Genomic DNA, 16208 nt, shown 5'->3' on the forward strand with positions numbered 1-16208 from the left:
CTGTTTTCACTGAACAGGGAGACTAGAACAGCTCCCTTCCTAGTGTGCATACTGAAAGTGCAAATATCATGTTTCCTCTGTTTTGAGGAAGAATTTTTGGCAAGCTTTGCAAAACTTATTTTAGTGAGTCCAATTATTCTAGCTGTGGCAGAAAAACTCAGAGGAGAAAGACAGGAGCAGCAGCTTGGGCCTGATGAGAATCTGGTGTGAAAACCAGAGGTGACCAAGGACAACTTAGCAAAAGCTAAGAAATGTATCAGCAAACCCACAATAATCATGAAGCATGCCATGACTCAGGCTAAAAGCCTGAAAAATTCGAGGAATGGATAATGCCCAAATGGCAAGGTCTTTTGTCATGGTCATAACAGCACGAGTGACGGCAAGGGATTAATAAAATCCATCCTGCTGCCTAGAGTGCAGAATGAAGGATGGGTTCAATTGTCCCTGGTGTTGCTGCTCACATCTGCTGTGTCCCAAAATGTCTCAGATCTTTGCCAGATCACACAGACTCCAACACAACACAGTGAATGAATCAGATAAGATTTCTTGCACGACTGGAATTAAACACTCACACAAGGACTTTACTGGAGCAAAGCTTTATCTCTGCTGTGGCTAAAGCTTCCCTGAAGGCTCGCTAAGATTCACAGCCCTCAGCCTATCACTGCGTTAGATAATCAGAAAGTTTTCTTCAGGGTTCCTGCAAATCCGAAGAAGAAATTGGATGGCAGTTTTGGATAAGCTGTTGGTACCCTGATGCCTGGTAACCAAAGGCTTTTGTTGGAAATTCTGGTATTAGCAAAGAGGAAGAGAGACTATGACTGACTGGTAAAGACTGACAAGGAGCTTCCCTGCTTTGAAGCCAACCTCCCCATTAAATTTCTAAGTCTGGGAGTAGGAAAAGAAAACTACTACTGCAAAACTTTCATAATCTCGGAAATAAAACTGTCCCAGCTTACATTTTAGAATACAGCCTTTTTCAGTCCTCAAAAACCAGTTGAACCTTCCTGGAAAATTTCTCAGTCATTCTGAAGATTTCACTGAAATGTGATATAACATTAGTATTTTTACCTAATTTTTGTGGCGAACAACTTTGGGTAATTACTAAAGAGAAAATCAGAGTGACATGTAGCTTCTATATCTTCAGATGCTGTCTTTTTTTGACAGACTTTGAAGAGACTACATTTACATATTCATGTGGATATTCAGCTATATATTTTCAAGTTTTTTGGGTAAGAATTTTTTACTGCTCTGATGAGAAATCCACCGCACCACTTTGTAAGCCCTAGGACTATTTGTCTCAGCTAAATCAGGACGTGAGAACAATGTGTTATCAGGAAGAAGTAACAATAAAATATAATAACATATAAGCTGAAAAAATATTACAGCAGAAACCCTCGCTGTGCTTTAAATGGGCAGAATGAGGTGTCTCTGTATCAGTGCCATATTAATTACACTGTGAGAGCACATGATGCAACACTGCAGTCATCATAGGCAGCTTCACAGCAGAACCTGAGCTCTCAGGCCCCGCCTAACTTCAGCCTAAACACCGAGGCGTGGCCTTCTAAACGTGTTTGAGTGCTCTCCTAGCCCTGGGGTAGCCCTCTCCTCTGCAGAGCTGCCCTTTTAATATCAAACTCTCCTTACAGTGTTCCTAGTTCTGCACTGTGGATGTTTGACAATGCCTGCCCTGGCAGCTCAGCCTGGGCTGCAGCATCCCTAGACATTCATGATAATTTGACTGGAAAAGCAGAGTGACGACATGCCTGACATGAAGCATGTTGGCTCTGCTTAAACCACGCAGTGGTTCAGCGATAGCAGACTCAGTCCTGATGCAACACAGATTTTATTCCCTTGTCTGCTGTAAGGAGTTTGATTTTACAGTTAATAGTGGATTAGGAGTCACAGCCCTCTTGTGCATGACTAAGCAACAGTCCCACTGCTGCTTTTCCCAGAAGGACCAGAAAACTCTCAGCCCAACACTTGCTGCTGTTTGCACCGTTTCCATGGGTTGAGAAAATATCTCTCTTTAAAAAAAAAAACCAAACCAAAACCAGGTTGTCATGTGAGGAGTCCCTCCGGGTTTCTGTAAGACAGAAATAAATCCAGTAATGCAGAACTCCAGTAGGAAGGATATTTTGGGCAGGATTTAGAGAACATTCCTGCCTTCAGCATTTCCTGTGAATACCACACTGAAAAAAGCACATTTTAAGAAAGGCCTGTGAGTGTCCTAGGTAAGCCCTTCCGGAAGGTGGTCATTAACACGCCGTTGTCTAATGAGCACTGATGTCAGAGCTGGCTGTAAACACCGTGTGGTTCAACCGAGGAAGCGGCTTCCTGAAGATTAATGGTGACAGTGATATATGTCATATGTAAATAGCACTAATCAGAGATGCCGGCCATGGAACCACGGGCCAGGCAGGAAATGAACACAGCTGAGAACTTTGCAGACTCACTTTCTTATTCTGACCTTTCAAAAGACAAAATAAATTAATTCAGTTTAGCGCAGATGTAAACACTTTCCCCGGCAGAAGTTCTGATGAAACTACAAAGGTTCCCAAGCCTCCGCCACTCTTGGGTTTTCATCAGGGCTGGCTTTAAAAATCCTTTTGAGAAGCCTGGCTGGCAGATCCCAAACGCAAAGTGTTATGTTCCTGTTGTCAGTGCTCCTTTTCTGAAGCAACGCAATTTTGTTTCCTTCCTTTTAAACAGCGGCAACAAAGGAGGTTTTTTCAAGTGAGCTGTGTGCAGGTGTCGCAATGCTTCTCCTTATCCAACTGAAGTATCTCAAACGCCAAACCCCTCCCCTGGGATGAATCTTTTAAGTGCACCACTAAACAAATTCGCTGAATTAGCAGACATCGAGGTCCTCTACTCGACATTTCCAATAAAACTAATTTCCTTGTGGATTTGTTTTGTGGGCAAGAGATAAAAAAAATCCAACCATAACTTGGATCATATAATTATTAAATTTTAGGTCCAATTATGGCTTCCAGTAAGAAATAAACAACTATAAATTTTGAGGAGTGATAAATTGTTCAGAAGTCACTGAAGAGCAGAATTATTTATTAAAACCAAATTAATTCAAAACATATAATTTTAATTTTCATCTCCTCAAATGTCTTTACATGAAAAGGAAATACGGAAATTCAGTGAAGTTTCTTTCCATGCTTATTTCCTCACAGGACAGTAGAAACACTCTATTGGTTTTGGGTTTTTTTTCTTCCCATAAAGACGAGTATTGCTTCCCTTCAGCAGAAACCTATCCCAACAAAAGCCCTACTGGTAAGACTGGATTTGAATAAGAACACTGCTGGAGCTTGGCTGTGGAGGAGCCTGGGCAGAGCCTTGAGCATGGAAACGGAGGAGGCAAAGTTTACACTTACCTGGGAAGTGAGGAAAACACCTTGGAGAGAGATGCAGTGGGATTACTAACAAAGGAGGATTTCCCATTGTTCGCCAGTTCTTTGTGCTGAGCTGAACTGCTCAGTCGGGGTTGCACTTCTATTCAGCTGAACTGAAAGCCTGAATCTCTCAGTGACTCCCTGTAAAAAAGAAACATGACATTCTCAGTGTACAGCACAATGCCCTTGTTGCTAACGCTGTCAGTCAATGTTCCTTTCACAGAGGGCGGCTATTGTGTCTATACAAATCAAGCATGACTTGATCATCAGCTGTGACAGGACCTTATCAAGCACTAAGAGAAGCCAGTGCAGACACTTTTCAGCCAAAGAACAGGAAGGCCCAAAGGATCAGGACATCACCTCATCATCCTGCACTTTATGGTCTATTCAATTTTACTTTTGTGTCACATGAAGATTATTAGGAAAATACATTTTGTATTCATCTAACTCTTGAAAATTGTATTTCTAGAAGTGATGGAACATTAACTCAATGTTGTTCTCACATTGCAGAGAGAATCTTGATTTGAGGGCTTAAAAATCAGTAGATTTCTTCTCAAAAGATTTGTTAATATATTTCAGTGGTTAGAGAAACAGTTGGGAATCAGAACATTTGGTTCTCATCACAAATTTCTTTAGAGCTTTCTAGATCTCTAGTCATGTCATCAGCATAGTATTCTGGGTCTGCTTTTTCTGGTTTAAAATAACTCATTCGTTTTTCTATATCGTCATCTTGCAGCACCCAAAACGGCCCAGAAGCATTTCCAGGGTCATTAATACTGTTGCTATAACTACTGTAGCCTACAGTGCAAAACAGGGATGCTCATTAGCACCAGCAGCAGCACTGACAAAACACAGACTGGCTTGGAGGCAATTTGGCTACCTCGTGGCCTAGATTTAATATTAGCTTTCTATTAATGGGGGAAAAAAAAAAGTGTGTGTGTGTGGGACTTTTCCCCCATTTGTGATTATTCCCTCCCTCTCCCCACTCCTCCAGCTTTCCAAGTGAATTCTCAGGAGGTGCACAGCACATGGCTGCAGTCAGGACTGATACGATTGCTGCAGTGTAGTACAGGAATAATTCAAGCATCTAAGGCATAAAACCCATTTAAGGCCATTTAAGAGTGGGTTGGACAGGCCCTTCAGACTGTGCCCGGTGGGTGCTGAAAGAGGTGGCTGACACAGCTGCTCAGCCCCATCTAGAAGCTGCCTGGCACAGTGGCTGCTCATAATTCACTTCTGAGTGATGTTTCATGCTCCAAATCTTTCCTGAATCAGCTTAGATGAACTATGGAGGCTACAATCAACAATGTTTTATTATGGCAGATGAGCACAGACAGTATTTTATACGCATAACAGGTCAAAAAAGCTCATGTGACCACCACGTTGCAGAAAAGTGAAATAAAATCATGCAGTCTATATTTATTTACTTATCTGTAAAAGACAGAATAAATTATTAAACACAGCTGTGGTTAAAGCCAGTTTAAAATATGCATGGTATGATGCATAAGCCAACTCTGAAATTGAAAATGAAGTTTAAACCGTAACCCTGCTTCTTAATATCCCTTGGGTTACAAAAGGCAGTTGTGCACTATTTCCCATTTAGTCTGATTTTAAAATTTGTATCACATCTGTAGTACACGAGACTTTTCTTTCAGTTTTTCACTCTTAAAAAAAAAATCACAATAGATAATATCTTTTACTTCTTTTTAATATATTACAAATTTGGATTCCTAGCAGAATCCCAAATTTTTTTTTTAATTTCTTTTGAATATTAGTATCTCCCATTCCCATCCTCCTCAGCTCCACAAGTCACGAGAAAAAGACCACAGTGGGACTCTCACCAGAACTACCTATATAAGTAGAACTCAACAAAATTATGGGAGGTAACGAGGTCATGTCTTCCCCTCAAAGCTCAATGTCTTACCTGAGTAATCAAAATGAGACACTGCCATTTAAAACATGAGAACTATTTAATTCTTAATCAATTCACTACTGCACAATTTTAACCTTTTCCAGTGCCTCATTCAGCTAACACTGAAGATGTTTCTTTAGTAGATGTATTGTTCCTATGACATCTCCAACAGAAATTAACTTAAACCCAAGAAACTTAAGTGACATCAGACTTGTATGTGAAGAGGTAATTTGTGCTGATCAGCCTCAAAGATTAATACATTTTTACCTTATGCAAACTGAAATGAGAAGTTTTAGGTTATTTAGTATCAAAATAAAATTTTTTAAAAAGCCATGGATTTTTTTTTTCTGAACTAAAGACTTTCTATCCTAGATGGGAGATTGCAAGTAAAAATAAATCCATAGATAGAGAAGTTAAAGCGGAGGTGTTTAGTGGACAAACTGGATATTAGCAGTAGGTGGTTGTCATTTCTGAAGAATGGTGCAAAAATTAAAATCTCTGCTTGCAAAATGACTGATCAACCAAAGCTTGGAGGAGACCCTGAGAAACCCTGAATTTGAGGTCAGCATGCTGTAGATGGAACTGTGTCCAGCATATGTCACTGAGGCTGCAGAGGGCAGCTTAAGGGCAGACGGGACCTCTAAGAGCTGAAGATAAGGGTGTACGTTACCTTATGTGACATTATTGTCATTAAGTTAATTTTAGGAGACTAGAGCATGTGCAGGTGTTTGGGAGCATGTGCTGGTGTCACCCTAAGCCTAGCAGGAGGTTAACTCCGCAGAGCGGCCGCCGCTCTCGGCTGTGGTTTGCCTGTGTGAGCCCTGCAAAGCTGCAGTCTCACTTCCCCAAATGACGAGGGTAAAACAAGAGCTGCACTTGGTTTAGAGTTAAAGCCTCGGGTAGGCGCAGCTGCAGTGCCTGGGCTGGTGCAGAGCCACCTTCTGCCACCACCTCCTCTGGACACGGCCCCGGGCCCGGCCGGGGCAGCCCGGGCTGGGGCAGCATGTGAGAGCCTGAGCAGCACGGACCCAGCGGCGAGGAAGCAAAAGGAACCTTTCCAGAAGCTTCTCTAGAGGAAGATGGAAAACCCACTTCTTTTATTCCCCCAACTAAACATTTCTGCTTCGAAGGATAAACCCTATTACAAAGTCATGAAATCAGCGATTAAGGAAGAGCCACACAAGGCGAGCAAGCCTGGGTAAGTGTTCAGGTCATGCCGACCCTCTGTTCTGTTTACATGGAGGATTCTTCTAGCGTAGCTTGTGGGGGTGAATTTGGGGCACAGATAATTTTATTTTTGACATATGTATGAGAACTCACAAACTGCAATCCTAGAAAATATATGTGTAAAATATTACTCTTTAAGAAGAGTTGTCTCAAAGAACTCTTGTTTTTTTGAGGACAAGAAACACATCAAATTAATGATCTAAAAATACCAAGAAAGAGAGATTGCAAGAAGTTCTGAGAAATGCTTCTCTAAAGCCTGAATATGATCTGGGAAAGCTTTTTTCTAAAATTTCAAATGACAGGAAGCAATACTTCCTTTTTTCTTTGCGAAACATTAAAAGTAGAAGACGCTGAGACAACTGTTTATGTTCTTTAATGGGAAGTTTGGCCCCTATGTCTTTAAAATAAATTAAAAGGATGCTGAAAATGAAAGGATTTCCATTTCTCTTTGCCAGTGCTTCATATGTAAATTTGTGCTAAGCTATGAAGAAAAATCCATTAATGTGAATAATATATGTAGGAGAAGGAACACCAACATTCCTGTAAGTGAAAATAGGGACATCTGTAATGCAGAAGCAGAAAATGCTTGAGAGGGAAAAACCAATTTTCAACAAGGTTTCTTAAAAAGCTACTCCAATTCTGTTGTAGAGCTAAGCAGAAGAGAAATAGGCTGAGCCTGCTCCTGCAGAAGCCTGAATTCCATGAAGGTGATCATCTTGGCAAACCTGGAAACTTGACAAAAGCAGCAAGGTAAGCATGGTAAAAGACTGAGTTGATGGGGATTCCTTCCAAGAAGCGCCTGTGTGACTCAGGATGTTTCCTTTACCTGTGTGTGGGCATTCAGACTGGGCAGAGAGGAAGGTTTGTGAAAGTTATCCATCTAGCCCAAGGATGCAAATGGTGCAGAATTATCTGGTATTCATCAGGGCAACTCACCAGGAGTGTTTTCACACCACTGGTCCCCATACACTTGGAGAGACGTTTAGACCTTGTGCCAGCAGCATTTGTATGAGTCCACTGATGATACAGAGCAATAATCAACTCAGAAATGCAGCTTGCAGGAAAATCATACAGCTCCTTGCAAAGCAAGTTTTCCAAAGATTTCTGGGATGTGCAAATGCTGTATGTGTGTTAAATACTGAATGCCTTTAGTTCCTCGGTAACTGCAGTAATTGGTTGAGCACTCTTGTCTCCAAAATTCAGCATACTTCAATAAGAGTTTAATTCCTCACTTCAATGGAGTACCAAGATCTCACTGATACATTAAGAATTGCATTTGTAGGTCCTGACTGAGAAGAAGGAACATGTAAAATTCTGCAACACCATGGCCTAAAAAATGTACCGGCCCTTTCTTTCCACCACAGACCACTCCAGAACACTTCAGTACTTACCGTACTCTTGTCTTGTTTCAGCAGTTCCCACTTCGGGACCGAGCTGCCTGCAGTGCTTCTACAAGCCCTTCTAGTTGTGAGCACATGGTAGAAGTCACCTAAGGGCCCAAACTCAGCTTCTACAAGCCATGGAAAAGTGGCTGGGGAGGGGGTATCTAAACACTTCCACGGTGCCGCTGGACAACTAGGCCATGTTTATTGCTCACATTTTGAGATATCCTGGTTCCAGACATGTAAAACCATTCTAAGATTGCATCTATAAAGAGAAAGCAGAGCTGCCTGCATGCAGACAGAGTTGGGTGGCTCACACACCCCAGGTATTTAACACAAAGTACAGCCACTCGCTCCATTCTTACAATCTGTGAAGAGGCACTTTCAGAGCAGTAATAATTCTCTGAGGAATTTCCCCCTTTTAACACACCATCACTTCCTCACTCAGCCAGCTCTCTTTTATTGTGTTACTCTCAGCTGGTGCCTGACTAACAGACAATTGACTGTTCTTGTATGGAAGAGAAACTTGTAGATTTTTGCTGGTCTTTATATATAGATTAGAGAGATGCGACAATTATATTTGTCAAAAATGGGAAAAAAAGCCAAACAAAAAAAAAGAAAATTACTATTTTTCAAATAATAAAGTGAAATAATAGTTTGAAATTTGTTAAGTGATTGACTTAGCTTTTAATATTTCCATTTTTCACACAGTTACTAAAATAAGTAGAAAGAATTTAATGAAACTGCAGATGGAAACTGGGGTGATATTAGAAAAGCTAATTAATCTGTTAGTTTAAAAGTTAATCTTTTGTTTAAATGTTAATCTGTTTAAATTAGTTTCTTCTCATATTTAGAAAGTGGCAAAGCTGAACAAATCTTGGTTTCTGCCTGTTATTGCACAAACTCACTGCTGCACTCAGGGGTTGGGGGTCTGTGAGGCTCCTGGATTGTTGCAGATTCTGAAGGAAAAACAGAAACTCACACTGGGAGTTTCCAAGCCCAGCAAAGAACTTCTCCATCATTCCATGCCTTTGTGGGTTGAGTATATGGTCTGAAGTCATAAGGCTTTATCTTTCACTGTGACCAAAATAATTTCTGTAGTTACAGGAACCCACAGTCGACACAGTTCAGAGTACTTTTTGTAATTTTCATAACTAATGAACTCTGTAAGGGAGTGAGGTCTCGTTTTCCCTGACTCCAGAGTCCCCCTGCTTTACCAGCCTGTGCTCATTTCCTGAATTTCATTTCTCCAGCATTTGTACCTCTCCTCATGAACTGTTTTCCCCTCCCTAGTTAAAATTTTCATTCCTTCAAGCTATTGAAGGAATGAAAAGGAAAGGAAAGGAAAAGCTATTTCATAGCCAATTCAGCTATGAAACCTGTGACACCTATTAAAATAATAATAAAAAAATTCCTTCTTTTGAGTTCTGTGCAAACCCAGGGTGATTACTGGCTTAAATTCCTTCCCAAAGAGATTGGAATTTCCTTTCATCTAAACTTCACGTGCCTGTGGATTTTGCCAAGGGAGCCCAAACTGTGTAAATCAAGCAACAGAACAGCAAGCCTTGGTTAGGAAGTGGGATCAAATTCCAGAAACATTCAGTCCATAAGAAGCTGATCTGACCAACTAATCCGGGACCAGTCACTTACTGATACTTTCAGAGTACTGTGATTTGCCCTGGAATGAAAATGGTTCTAAACATCCATATCCACAAAGCACCTGATAAAAATTGACTTCACCTTCAGGCTGAAAATTTAAGTCCTAGTCCTAGCATGATACAGCTCACCTCCTGCTTACTCCAGTTCTGGTCTACTAAAAATCCAAGGAGTGTTCAGGTGTGCATTCAGGCTCAATGTATACAACACCAAAAAGTAGGTACCCCAAAATTGTATTTACATGAATGAAGAGAGGTGGTTTTTTTTCCTTTCTTTGCTGTTTCCTAGGGCAGAATTTTTGAAATCAAAGTGAAACACATGCAACCTGACATATTTGATGAAGAATATGAGGAGTTTTGTAAATGAGGCACAGTGTCTCAGAAGAACGGGACATTTGAAATGTTTGTGGTAAAGAAACCAGACTACATGTGCAATTGCCCTATAAGACTGACACCTAAACCATATTGCTACAATTTTGTCTTCAGGCTATAGAATTCTGCATGTTTCATTAAAAGCAGACAGTGGTAACAACCTCAGAGTGAGCATATTCAAAACCACATCTCCGCACGAGTATCTCAAGTTTAAATAGCTGACAAGACCTGGTTCCCTTACGAGTTTTACCACGCTACATGATCTCAATTCCCTTAAAGATTAGTAGGACAACACACATACCACAGTGAAAAATCTCTGCTCTGATGTTTTTATGAAAAAATAAGTATGACTCTGCAGGAAAAAAATGTCAGAAAAGAATGAAAGCAAATGTTCCTGAAGTCCCTAAGAGAATGGTCTCTCCTTTAGTGATGGGATCTAATCAAAGGCTTTGTGAAACAGCCCTGAGCCACAATGGTAACAGATGACATATGTTACACAGCTTCCTAAATGCACAATATGAACAATTCTTCAAAACTCATTTCTGTTTCTTAAGCAGTGTGTCTCCTGAAGAAGCAGTGAAGTGGGGAGAGTCTTTTGACAAACTGCTTTCTGAGAAAGGTTAGTAGTTTTTTCCTTCTCCATGCAGACTGTTAGGATAGAAAATGGATGGTAAAGGATGGAAAATTATAAAATCCAGTTATGCCCTTAAACAGATGTGGCAGTTGCCTAAACTAGGTATGATGGGTCATTTATACCAGTGTGTTTCTTGCTCTCCTCATCTTCTTAGGCTATAGCTTGCGGTCAACTTGTGAAAATAGTTGAAAATAATTTTTAAGTTGGGTGTTTTATTGAACAAAATAATATAGCAGACAGCAGAGTCCCTTCAGTAAACAGGAACATTTAATCTGAATATTGCTCAGATATTCCTGACTGAATATGTTCTCTGTACTTAAGAAAAGACTTTGTCACTCCTGATACAGTTTGTTTCTAAGCCAGTGACTGGATCCAAGCTCCAAGCTGGCCAGCATTTGAGAGGCCCTGCTGCTCCCATAATTATCAAATGCACATATGTTCCTGCCTTCATTTTGGAGGGGCACATGTATGTTTCAGCTGCAGTGCTGGACACTGTGTGCTTTTCAAATCTGTTCCCTGAGCAGTTCACATCCACGCCATTGCATTACTTCCACAGATGAAGTATCTTGGGAAAGGAAATATCCTCAGCATAGCAACAGCAGGATAAAGCAAGTGATAAGGATGCTGAAAGCCATCCACTTTAAATTGCTCCTAGAGAAGAGTTTACTTATGAGCAAAGGTTCAAATAGTCTTTTGATCAACCTAAATTGAAATTCAGATGGAATAAAGTCAGTCACTTCTGCATACATCCACGTGTTTTGCTTACTTCTCTTTCTAAATTTATGAGATCTTGGTAGTGTTTTTTTACTGATGCTGAGAATTCTGTAATGAGACTTGCAGGATCATAATGGAAAAGTTGCACTTATTTACAAACCTTTATGTATTTTAAGAAAATTATCTGTAATGTGGTATTATTTCAAGGGAGCAAAATGTATTTTACTACTTTGCACAGACTGTTTGAAAAGAGTAACTGTCTGATGAGGATATAATTTTTAATGGAATTCAACTTTCCCTTCTGTAGCTGGGCTGGATGCCTTCACAAAGTTTCTGAAAAGTGAGTTCAGTGAGGAGAACATTGAGTTCTGGATAGCCTGCGAGGATTACAAGAAAAGCAAAAGTATGCGTGAACTTCTGCCAAAAGCCAAGACCATTTTTGAAACATTCATACAAAAAGATGCTCCAAAAGAGGTAAAGACATCCTTCATTATACACAGTGTTTGACACAATGGGGAAATTGTGTGCATCTGATGAAATCTGCTTTTAAGGAGTGCCTGCCCAGAAGCAGGTTCAAGAGTTAATCATGCAGTCCCCTGACATAAGAAGACTGTATCATAAAAGTCAAAACTCTGGAAGGAGCCTGGGCTTGTTTTGATTGACTCCTTCTCCCTTTTCCACCCCTCCACCTCGAATTGTGTATCCTTGGTATGCCACTGTCAGCACAAAAACATGTTGGTATGACAATCCTCACCAATGTTAAGGCCTTTTTGTAGTATCATAAGAGTGAAAAAAGTTCTCATATTTACAACTTCTTCAATTTACTGAAGTGTGTTAGAAAGGACTCATGAATGAACGAAAGGAATATTTTTTGCCTGCCCTAAGAAGGAGATGAATAGGTTGGGAGATTATGAACTTTTCAGTGAAATCAGAAGCAACCTCTTGAATAGGTCTTTTGGACTTACAGTTTCCTGTACTTCTATCACATTTGAGCAGATCAGATATGTCACTTGCCAATACCTGTATCACTATTTTTTATTTGCCAGAATTGCAGAAGTAACTTCTGCTTCCTTGTAACAAGGATGACAAAGGTATAATTCTCATTTCAGTGAAAGGATTGCAAAGTGGTGCAGTTTCCACCTGCAATTCCCATAAATTACATTACAGATCTGCTTTTCCTAGGAAATGCCCACTTTCAAGGACTTATGTCCCTTTTCATTTCTCTCCCTGCTGTGTGCCTTTCGGGGGAAGCAGCTCTGAACAGGTAACAAGTGCTGACACTGCCAATGCTTCAGACTGATGGAAAAAAAGGGATGAGCAGGAAGAAAGCTGAGGAGGGGACAGGGCAGGGAAGTCACAGCAACATAACAATTTCTTTCTCTGCCCTACTTGAATTCGGTGCAGGCTGCGTGGGTGCTGTAGCTCGCCTTGGGCACTTGGCTTTGGTGTGACTTCCTCCCTTGGGTTCAGCTGACAGCTGAGACCACACAGCTCTGGGGCTTGCAGCTCTTCTCCGGTTCCTTGTCCAGCAGAACTCTTTTACTCCCACATTTCTGAGCCTACAGTTCAACGGGATCATAAAATTTTGGATGAGTGGACCCTTCTCTCATCACTAATTGCCCTTCAGCTCTTAGTTCTAAACTATTTGTTCTAACTAGTTGTATGGAAATGACAGGTGCCTCTCAGGGAGGAAAAGAAATGCACATTATAGAAGTCACTTTTTTGACTGAATCAACAATTTTTAAAATATATTTTATCTTATTTTTCAAAATAATGTGCTGAATTAGTGTCTGTTACTTAATTAAAATTCTCATACAATTAAATATTTCCCAGGATAAATGCAGCAGCACATGGAATAAATAGTCACTTTGATATGCTTATCCAATCTAAAGCCTCCAGAGACCCATTTAAATATTTTGTTCTAAAATTTTATTAGAATTTCCTCACCTTCCTACTACTCAAACTACACAGAAATCAGAAATTTCTAATATTCACTAGTATCATCTTATTAGAACAAGTTCTACTTTAACCCCAAATGAGAACAGGGGAGTTCTGTAACAGTCTGGTGTTGCAAAGCTGGGAAGCTGCAACTATACAGTGATCACTGTTAGAAAGTTAGTTTTAGTCAAATATCAGAGCTTTTCTTCTGTTTTACCAGGTACGATGATACATTTGGGGAGACTTTCTGACAGCCGTCATTGAACGTGAATTCTGTGGTGTTGACATTCTGTTGTGTGGGGGATTCGAGTTCCCCTTCTCAGAAAACTCTCACCAGTGTACAGTGTCAGTGCTATGGATAATAACAGAGGATACGCATGAATGTACAGTAAACAAATACACTTTTCCTCCTCCTCCAGGTGAATTTGGACTTTCACACCAAAGAAGTCACAAGCCAGAGCATCGGCCAGCCCCTCCCCACCACCTTTGATGCAGCGCAGACCACGGTGTACAGGCTGATGGAGCAGGACAGCTACCCGCGCTTCCTGCGATCCGAGCCCTACTTGAGCCTGGTGAAGGGGAGGAGTCCCGCCCGTCCCACCCTTCGGAGACGCTCCCGCTCCTTCACCGTCAATGATTTCCAGGGAGTACGGCCAGACTTTACTGTGTGGTAACACGAAAGCTCAGCCCTCACAAGTCCCAGCTACTGCAGCAACTTGTGTGTGTTTTAAAATCGAAATCCTCAGCAGGTATAAATGAGGGGTAAAGCAAAATAAAATGCACTTACAGCAGGTCAGAGTTCTGTAGCAGAATGTCACTTTCATAGAAAAGGAGGTAACATATTGGCAAGTCATAGAATGCAAAGTTTTCATACAGCAATTCTTTTTAAACTCAGGCAAAAGCTGCGATCACATCTTGGGGGAAAAATTTGAATTTCCTGCTTAAAAGTGTCTCATAAAATGCCTTTTGATATTATCCAACACGTATCCTGGGCCTGTACCGGAGTTTCATCACAGTTAGAATCTCCATACCCAGCCTTTGCACATATTTCTGTTTCTGCAATATTGCTACACTAAGCACAGAGAATTTGTGGTATTTTCTCATACTGTAAAACACACAGAAACATTATTAGGTATAATGCAAAGTTACATGAATTTTAACTAAAGACACTGCATAATTAAATGTATAATTAAAATGTAGCCATTGCCTATTTTAAGAGAAACATAAAAATACCTATTTAATTTTTTGGGGGTACATTTTTCTTATTCTGTGTATAGAGAACATGTCTGTTCTCTAAGTTATGCTGTATATATTAGCTTTGGCATCAAATACATATATTCTAATTTTTTGCAACTAAATGAGCAGCAACAAAGGGCCAAGAAAGCTATTTTAATACAATGTGTATCCTTAAATACCAGGTCACGTCTATATATATGTATATAAAATATTCCTACTTTTATTTATAAATAGTCATGGTATAACAACTTTGTTACTAAACTTTGTACTAATTTTTTTTCTGCCTTTTATTTTGAAAATGTATCTGAAAATTAGCAGCTCTTGGACTCAGGCAGAGTAACTTTCAGTTCTACTGGTCATTAATATAATCTCTGTAGGTTATAGAAGGGGAAGGAGAAATCTCCCTTTTTATTTCTTTACTGTCAAAGACAGACTTTTCTAGTCACACACACAGTCGTTCTGTCCTTTTCTTTCACAGCTGATGCAAATATCCCTTGAAGCTTGGGGCAGTTCCTAAAATATTACATTGCTTCAGTTTAGCAAGGGGCTGCAGAATTTAGTTGTAACGGTAACTTGTATGTTAAGTTGCTTCTCGTGGAATTTAAGCTTTCTCCCTTCCCCTCCCCCTTCTGTAAGTGGTAAAGAAGAGCTGCAGTTCCTGAGGATGGGATTTTGTGTTTATTGTTAATTTGGGGTGTATATGAAGTGCTGAATCTGCAGGTTTCCCTGTCTGCTTCACTTGATTTCAATAAATCTGATCTGCTTAAAGAGTTGTCAGGATCTGATTTATCATTGGTACATTGATGAGGAAGATGTGAAGACTTCACCTAAGGTTCAGTTCTAGCTGCAATCACTGCCATGTAAATCAAATTGTTACTGTGCACAAAGGTCCAAACTCACCAGGAAACGCTGCTGAGCCACAATCCCAAGCTTTTTACCTTTACCTGGGGAACAGAGAGGAAACATGTTTGTAACTATGATCCTTGCTGGTTTATTCTGTCGTCCTCCCCTGATCTCAAAACACCGGGCACATGCTCTTTCTGACAGTCAGAACCTGGGCACATGGGTTTTTTCACTGAAAGAATGGTCAGGCACCAGAATGCGTTGCCCAGGGAGGTGGCGGAGTCACCATCTCTGGAAGAGTTCAAGAGGCCTGTGGCTGTGGTACTTGGGGGTACAGTTTAGGGGTAGTTGTGGTGGGGGAAGGTTCATGGTTGGACTACATCTTGAAGGTCTCTTCTGACTCTGAGGATTCTGTGATGAGAGAATCTCTAATATCACCAACTATGTCTGAATGCCAGTTCTCAGGTATTTAAAATATGCAGGTTCCCGTGTCATGTATTGGGATCTTTGTTGGAGGAAGGGAACAGATTTGAGAGCAGCCCCACCTGAGTGTTCACTGTGGGTTTGTTTCCACACAGACATAAGACGTACACACTTGCAGCTAAATTCTGCCCTAGTGAGATTTTGTCCCTTCATATCAGTGGAGAATCCGTATCTTGGATGGATTGCCATGAAGGAAAGAAATGAAAAGATACAAGTATTTCATGCTGTTCCAAAATCCAACCACATGACAAATATAGTACCCTGAATAAGACGTTTTCTTGCTAGCAAAAGCCCAGCTGTTAGTCAGAAGGGTCTGCAATGATAAATAGAAGTCAGCAGGCGCCCTTTATTTCATTTCATAGACACATGGAAAATTTTGCTTATCTCCAGGGAGGCCTTCCTCAAACCCAT

General features: G+C 40.5%; 1 protein-coding gene and 1 long non-coding RNA gene across 3 annotated transcripts in view; one reads left to right on the forward strand and one right to left on the reverse strand.

Moving 5' to 3' along the window:
- The window catches only part of LOC121665537, a 126877-nt gene that overhangs the window by 9364 nt on the left and 101305 nt on the right, over positions 1-16208 (reverse strand). Inside the window, exon 4 of the long non-coding RNA XR_006016380.1 lies at positions 3384-3542. This is a non-coding gene — a long non-coding RNA (uncharacterized LOC121665537). The remainder of the gene's footprint in view (positions 1-3383; positions 3543-16208) is intronic.
- Positions 6179-15239, forward strand: RGS18 (regulator of G protein signaling 18). Of its 2 annotated transcripts, none has more exons than XM_042029865.1 (5): positions 6179-6511; positions 7189-7290; positions 10504-10568; positions 11605-11771; positions 13655-15239. In XM_042029865.1, exons 1-5 carry the CDS (start codon positions 6393-6395, stop codon positions 13907-13909), a joined length of 708 nt encoding a protein of 235 aa, XP_041885799.1. In that variant the 5' UTR covers positions 6179-6392; the 3' UTR covers positions 13910-15239. The 2 variants fall into 2 exon arrangements, with proteins under 2 accessions (XP_041885799.1, XP_041885800.1); XM_042029866.1 differs by having other exon boundaries at positions 6180-6511; positions 10507-10568.

This window comes from Corvus kubaryi, unplaced genomic scaffold, assembly GCF_017639235.1.
Source record: "Corvus kubaryi isolate FWS band 111438036 unplaced genomic scaffold, C.kubaryi_AGA036_p1.0 37334, whole genome shotgun sequence".
Taxonomy (NCBI): domain Eukaryota; kingdom Metazoa; phylum Chordata; class Aves; order Passeriformes; family Corvidae; genus Corvus; species Corvus kubaryi.